The 8,038-nt window shown below is 40.1% G+C and overlaps 1 protein-coding gene across 1 annotated transcript in view; it reads left to right on the top strand.

Annotated features, from left to right (window-relative positions):
- Window positions 1-475: 475 nt before the first annotated feature.
- The window catches only part of LOC140136130 (C-Maf-inducing protein-like), a 168,126-nt gene continuing 160,563 nt past the window's right edge, over window positions 476-8,038 (top strand). Inside the window, exon 1 of the mRNA XM_072157835.1 lies at window positions 476-1,419. Coding sequence (XP_072013936.1) covers window positions 1,123-1,419 — 297 coding nt within the window. The 5' untranslated portion in view covers window positions 476-1,122. The remainder of the gene's footprint in view (window positions 1,420-8,038) is intronic.

The raw sequence follows: 8,038 nt of genomic DNA, 5'->3' as shown, positions 1-8,038 counted from the left end.
AAAAATGCCAGGTGTTATCTATACTGAAGATAACTAAATACTATTTTTCTATCTACTTCAGATAACAAAATGTCAGGTGTCTACCAGGACTTTTTCAGAGGGAGGGGGAAAGTCAACTTTCAACTTAGCGAGGCAAAATTTGTATGTTTTGGCTTTCAAATGTACATTTTGGCGTTTTAAAATTAGCACATCAAAAGGGGCGGGGGGGGGACTTTGCAGGTGGAAAGTCAATTTTGAGTTCAGTCAATTTCTGCTTTCAAAGTATTTTGCAAGCTTGAAAATGACACCTCATTTGTTAAAATTGATCGAAGCATTAATTTTTATAAGTGAAAAAGCATCCCAAATATTTTCCTTACGGTCTATTTTAAAGCTTTTTAATTTGTCTTGAAAAGCACCAGAAAAACACTTTACCACAAAGTCCCCTGCCCTTTAGATGTACGTGCTGCATAAATCACTATGACGTAGTTTGGGCTGAAATTTGGGCGTTAAATTTGGCAACCTGATTAAATGGCACAGCCCGTAACATAAATAAATGATTATGATAGAGAGAAGCTGCGGCAGATATCTAACGCAGGAATTCGTGGAGAAAATATCCCACATCAACTTTAAACCGTTATCATTTACATTCCAGCAATTAAAATACCTAACGGATAAATTGAGGATTTAGTCCATCTTTTACAAGACAATTTAGTGAGATTCATTCGCCGGATTTGGTACAATTTGGTGTTGAAATCGTAAGCTCCGGAACCCGTATACATCCGACGTTGTGTTGTGTTGTGGTAAACTTGTACAAATTTATTGCGTAGCGGACTGGGTATATTTCACCGTGTACTGCGTGTAGTGTGTTTGATTGTGTAGGCTCTGCTCATCATTATGATACATGATCATGATGGCGGCCGGATCTGTATGTAGTTCATCATTATTAGGAACTGCGTGAGAATTGCTCTCATTCGTTCTTTTCTCTATTTTATATCACATGATATCAACTTTTTAAAATCATAATAAACATATTTTGACATTCAACACTTAATAATAGTGTTGATTGTGGAAACCCTACAGTTTCAAGTGCAACACAGCTGATATAATTTCTGTAATTGCAAAGTAAATATTACTACAACAACAATGGATATGAATAAATCAAGTAGTGCTCCGCTACTCGGACAGGAAGTTAAGGAACAAAATCAACCCAAGCAACCGCAACCCCTCGCTCCGCAAAGCCAAGGGCGGACTTTGCAACATGCTGCTGCAATAATGATACACGGAGAACTAAAATATAAACTCCTTCACGAAAGCAACATTCAAGTTTGTCGTATATCACATGGGAGTAACGTTGTCAACAAATTACTTAATCTTAAATTTATGCGACGGTGGGAATCGCATAACATAGTTCTTGGTGACAGCACATTATTTTCTCGTACGGTGAGTGTACATGTCATGTGTAAACAATCATCACATTGGAGTTTATATCATTCAAGGGATGGGGGTTTCTTTGATTTTGTTTGGATTTCAGTTCTTGCATAAAAATGTAAGGGGTTCTGCAATAATTATAAGCCCTGAGGTGTAAAAATTCCAAACGGCATGCCATAAAATGCTTGCCCGACGTCTCTTGGCCCGCCGAAAATCGCTTCCCCCCTTGGCCTGCCAAAAATCTTTGCCCCTCCTTTGAACACGTGGCAAATTTTTGGGATCCCAATTTGCAAACCATATTTGTGAGCGCAGTTAACTTTATTGTTTCTGTAAAAAAAAGGCACCCCATGAATGTGTGCCAAAAATCACTCTCCCATCCATTTGGGCTTGAAAAAAATATGCTTGCCTCCCCCTTGGCTGGCCCAAAAATTCTTTCCCCCCAAATTTACCCTCCCCTAGGACTCATAATAATTGCACAGCCCCTAATATGAACTTTTACGATACCAAGGTGTGTGTTGTATCATGGATAATCTGATCTATGGTTGTATGAATCTGAATCAATAGTGGGTATAGGGACAGTCCAATAGCATAGCCAGGATTTTGGAGTGAGGTGGCAAAGCCAAATTTTCATCCCCATTTGTCAATTCCCCCCATTTTTAGTCCTTTGAACTTTTTAAGGACACTTTACTCTTTTTCGTCCCCATTTTATCCCTGAAAAACTATGTAGGGGGGGGGGGGGCACTCTTCCCAACATCTCACTCGCATGATAGCATCACAAAATGTATTGTGTCCTTTTATTCTAACATGTATTTAGTGTCATACATACACCGTAGAGAAATGAACATGATTTGTTGATGCGAAATAACAGTTTCAATCAATCAAGGAGCCAGCAAATAATCAAACAAACAAGTTAAATATGAAATTCAAGCATTAGCAGTTGATAATAGATCTAGATAATAGATGAAAAGACCCCCCCTTTTGGATTTTGCAGCTCCGAAAGACCCCCTATATTTGACCAAATAGAGAGTTCTCCGAAAGACCCTTGATTTGAATAATTTCGGCTCTAAAAGACCCCAAAAATTGTTCATTCCTCATATTTCTGGGGTTTTTTTCAGGCGATTTTCAACCAAAAAGCCATTGAAGACCCTTGATTTTGACTGTCCGCAGCTCCAAAAGTCCCCATTTTACTTGTTCGCAGCCCAGTTCACAGCTCCAAAAGATCCCTTTTTACCAGTATGCTGTCAGCTCGCAAAGACCCACAACCTCAAAATTAACATACCCATCAAAAAGTATTTAATGTCCCCCCCGGATACGATCATGGATGTATCATGTACATACGCATCACATGTACTTTTACCACTTTTAATACTTAAATATGTCTGCATGGCAGTCCCAGAGTGGTGTACTGGATGAAATGTGGAGGGGGTGGGGAAGGGGGAGTATACAAAGATGTCCTACCGGTTTGCTTTCTAACAGAAATTACTGGAATGAATGTACACTGTACAGTCAAGAAGCAGGATCATACATGTAGGAAGATACACTGCAAGCGGTGGTCAATTTTGATTGTAAAGGTAGAGGGCAAGGGCAGATAATTCTCTCTGCCTCTTGCCCTCTCCCCTCAGTGGGTTATCCCCTGGGGCAGGGTGAATAAATTATGACATAAGGGACACACCATTTGATATTATCGGGAGGGGGGGGGCCGGGCTAGGGATTTTTTGATTAAAAAAAAAAAATTCACCCACTGGTGAGATGAAAAGAAACTTTGCCCACTAGTGATTATGAAGAAAAATTTGTTTGCTTCACTGATAGTGATTTAAGTAAAATTTTTCCCACCCAAAGGTATACATTAAAATTGAAAAAAGACAACGAAAAAAAATTGCCCCCAAAGGCAGCAAAAAAACCCCACACCAATTCTGCCGCCATCATAGGCAAAAAAACCCAATTCTGCCTGACCTTAACTCCCTAGCCCCCCTGATATATCTGATGGTTCATCCCTAAAACCCCTAAAAAATCTAACACACAATTTGAGATGATGTGTTGCAATACCATGGATAATATCCAGAATTCAGTGAAATTGACTGTGTTGGCCTATTTGTGGTTTGGTGAACCACAGAAACTTTTAATATCCTCTCTCTGTATTCTGAAGGATTCTGATTAAAAAGAAAAGAAACTAGATGCCACAGTAATGTGTTTTACCAAACACCTAATATCTATGCCCGTGACCACACCTAACCCCCTTCCCCTATTCACAAACGAAAACTTGGTGAGCACCATGTGAAAGCTTTCATTTTATACGTGTAATGCTCTTAACACTAGACTGGCCCAAACTCTCTCTAATACCCTACCAAGCCTTCACTCTCTTTTATATCCCATCAGACCATCACTCTCTCTAAAACACCACCAGACTGGACCACACTCTCTTATACCCCACCAGACCCTCACTCTCTCTTATACTCCACCAGACCATCAGTTTCTCTAAAACACCACCAGACTGGACCACACTCTCTCTAATACCCCACCAGACCCTCACTCGTTTATACTCCACCAGACACTCACTCGCTCTAAAACACCACTAGGCTGACCCATACTCTCTAATACCCACCAAGCCTTCACTCCACTATACACTCACTCTCTAAAATACCACCGGACTGGCCCATACTCTCTCTTATACCCTACCAAGCCTTCACTCTCTCTTATACCGCATCAGACCATCAATCTCTCTATAAGTATAACACCACCAGAATGGACCACACTCTCTCTAATACCCCACCAGACCCTCACTCTCTCTTATACTCCACCAGACACTCACTCGCTCTAAAACACCACCAGACTGGCCCACACTCTCTCTAATACCCTACCAAGCCTTCACTCTCTCTTATACCCCATCAGACCCCACTCTCTCTAAAACACCACCAGACTGGACCACACTCTCTCTAATACCCCACCCCTTAACCAACCACACCCCTTGTCCCATCATGACAACCTTTGAGGTGGTCCAAGGAACCAAAATCAAAATGCCTACACATTCCCTTTTAAGGGAGTTTTTGTCAAGTGATCAGTTTCCTTGACGTACGATTCAGACCTTTATCATTGCAAACACAGGTAGCTAACAAAATCTACCTATTGCGCTACATCGTGTTAATAGGTTGTACCTACTTTGCTTTTTAAAACCTTTGAACTTTGACCTCTGGGGTTGCGGCTACCACAGAATACATCTCGGGTCATGGGTCATCATTGTACCAAGTATGAACACTGAGGGCGCTGTAGTGCTTGAGCTAGGGCTGTTTGAAATTTTACACATATTGCTCCTCGTAGCCCATGACCCTTGCCCTCTGGGGCCGATGTTACCTCAAAAAATATCCAAGGGTCATGGTCCATCATTGTATCAAGTATGAACCCTGAGGGCGCTATAGTTCTTCAGCTAAAGCTGTTTTAAACGTTTACACATATTGCTTCATGTAGCCTATGACCTTTGACCTCTGGGGTCGTGGCTACCATAGGTTACTTCTAGGGGTCATGGGCCATCATTGTACCAAGTATAAACCCTGAGGGCGCTGTAGATTTCGAGCTAGAGCTGTTTGAAATTTTTCACATATTGGCCCCTGTAGCCCGTGACCTTTGACCTCTGGGGTCGAGACTACCCTACGAAATTTCCTGGGGTCATGGGCCATCACTATACCAAGTATGGGCCCCGAGGCTACTTTAGTTCTTGAGTTAGAGGAGTGCAAAGGTGTGGTCTTAAGAAGATGAAGGAGAAGGAGAAGGCGAAGAAGTCGAAGACTAAACGCAACAAATACAATATCTATGCCCCGTTGCACGGGCATAGATAATGAGGCCATACCAAGAGGTGGGGCCTACATAGTGTTGAAGAATGAAGATACTATTGATGTTGTTGGGACATCTTAGTCTGTACTACGTGCTACAGACCATGTAAAATATGTTGTCCACAGGGAGAGAAACTTCTGGGTACCACACTCTCACAGAAACCAAAGCTGTACCCGGGGGTGAGGGGGCATCGACTTTGGAAGTGCCGGGGATGTGTGGACAGCAGTTCAAAACCAGGGGTCTTTTTCTGTGCGAGCCTAGACACCGAAAAAGGGGAGGTCTTTTGGTGAGAAAGCCTCCCAAAAGGGGGAGTCTTACCATGAGACTGGGGAAAATCTTACCAAAAAAGGGGGTCATGAATTCAGTGAGACTGGGAAAAATTTTTGGTCAAAATATAAAAGTTGATACAAAATTTTGAAAAATTTGAATTTTTTTTTTAATTTGAAGAAAAATGATGTGGCCGCACGTCCTGGTCACCCTAAAAAAAAAAAAAAAAGGGGGTCTTTTGGTGACAGGAAAACAAAAAGGGGTCATTCAGTAAGAGGGAGTTCAGTAAAAAAGGGTCATTGGGTGAGAGGGGTTGAAAATGGGGATCAATGTCGCCAGACATCCCGGTCTTCTATTTTAGTGAGTGCCCCTCCCATTTTGGATTTAAGTTTCAGCAAATAGCATATTGTTATTTAATTTTAAGTGTTGACAAAATATTTGGCAAAAAATTTTTACAAAAAGCATTTTACAAGAACAGTTTGATTTTTTTGTCATGTGTTTGTTCTAAAAATGTTTTCATGACCTTCATATAACCCCATTTACCAAAACCAAAACCCAAAATATAGCCTGTTTAAAACGTTTAAAAAAATATTCACTGGGATGTATGCATTGTACATACAAGTACATCCAACAATGACGTACATGTAAATATCCGGTGTAATATCCATCCGGCAACAAAATGGCAGAAACTATTAGCATTAGGAAGTAAACAAGGTGAAATGTGTGAAAAACATATCACATGACCAGGGACAGGCGATTTGCGCAGAAAAAAATAGCAAATTGCGCGGAAAAAAAGTTCCGCGCAAATCGCTTGTCCCTGCACATGACACACAAAGTTTGTATTCTTCTCATGAGCAGTTCATATGGCCAATTTGTATGACCAGCTAACTAATAAGAAAAAATAATAAAGATTTACTGTCTGGGGAGAAAACCACAAGTCATGTTAAATCACATGTAATTTAAATGATGATTAGTATATTTGTGGTTTTCAATATGTGCGGCCATCTAGCTAGAAAGTTTCAAAAGATGGATTCTTACTCTTTAGTGGAGCCTCAGATTGCCATTTGTAGCCATGTAAATGTGACCAATGATCTTGTTTTATTTGGCAAGTTTATATGCAAAGCAATATGACACCATTTTGCAATGACATTCTTCTACAACCAACTCATAGCCCTCAACAAACCCAGTCACTCAAACAACTAGGTCATTTAGGTCATCAACCTCTGATGTGATGCACTATCCATTCCTGGGTATCCATTCAAATGTTTTCATGATTTTTTATTTACATAATGTACATATGCATACATACATCAATCTGCATTTGTGATTTGCCTTTCAAGATTTCAAAAGTGGCATAAAGTCTTTTAGTGAAATTTTACTAGCTCAGCAGTACTAGCTCACTTTCATTCAGTACATGCAAGTCTTCCTTCCTTCCTATTGTATGTGCTGTATGGTGAACCTCAATGTATACATTGAGTATTATCACACATGCTCAACTTTATATGCACAGCCACTATATACTGTACAGTCACGACCCCAGGAACCTAGGATTGAGTATTTGGATGGTGAAGAAATAACTAGAGTTCATAATTTCATCGAAAATTATGTGTGTGAGTGTGTGTATTCCCCACCAGCCCTCAAATTAATCAAAGGCATCGAATGCAATTGCCCTATGGTATTGTCTTGGTGCCCTACATTTTGTATGTTTTCAAGGCATTGAAAAACATGTAATTGCCTTGGTGCCCTTTCAAGTTTTTTTCAAATTGCCTTGGATTGGCTGCCCTTAAAAATTCTTAATTTCAGGGTTTTTCCCCACCCATCCTTATTTTTTTCTTCCCAACATTATTCCCTCTGATGGGAGAAGAAAACATACAATAATGATCACCTAGGTCCCTGTCACAAAACATGTATATAATCCCCAGTCCATCCCCTGTACCATCCATAGTGATAGTCAACTTCAGAGTCTGTATTGTGGAGGCTACTCAATAGTACTTGTATGAAATATGTTACACACCTGCACCTAGTGGCACTTGATATTTAATAATGCTATCAGCAGTAGATAGCATGGAATAAAATGGGGGTATATGACAGAGGTACATTGTACAATGGGAATCAGACTGGCACACATACAGATATCGATGTACACCGACATGCAGACACAAACACCCACACCTCGTGACCTCGCACAGCCTCACTCTCACCCCCCCCCCCACACACACACAAAGAAACAAATTTAGTGATCAGTAATTACAGATTACAGTAAGAACAAACAAAAATTACAAATTCATAAGGCTATAGATAATCTTCCCTTTTCACTGACATATTTTCATGTGATGTTATAATCAGCTGATCATGTGGGTTTCACATCATGCTCAAGAAAATCTAGAATATGAAAATACGACATTTTATCATCATAGCTCATTATTTCAATATCGATAATCTTCCCTTTTCACTGACATATTTTCAAGTGTTATAATCAACTGATCATATGGGTTTAACACCGTACTCAAGAAAAATCTAGATTATGAAAATATGACAT

Source organism: Amphiura filiformis, chromosome 16, assembly GCF_039555335.1.
Source record: "Amphiura filiformis chromosome 16, Afil_fr2py, whole genome shotgun sequence".
Classification (NCBI taxonomy): Eukaryota; Metazoa; Echinodermata; class Ophiuroidea; order Amphilepidida; family Amphiuridae; genus Amphiura; species Amphiura filiformis.
This window is presented reverse-complemented; position numbering and strand designations above follow the sequence as displayed.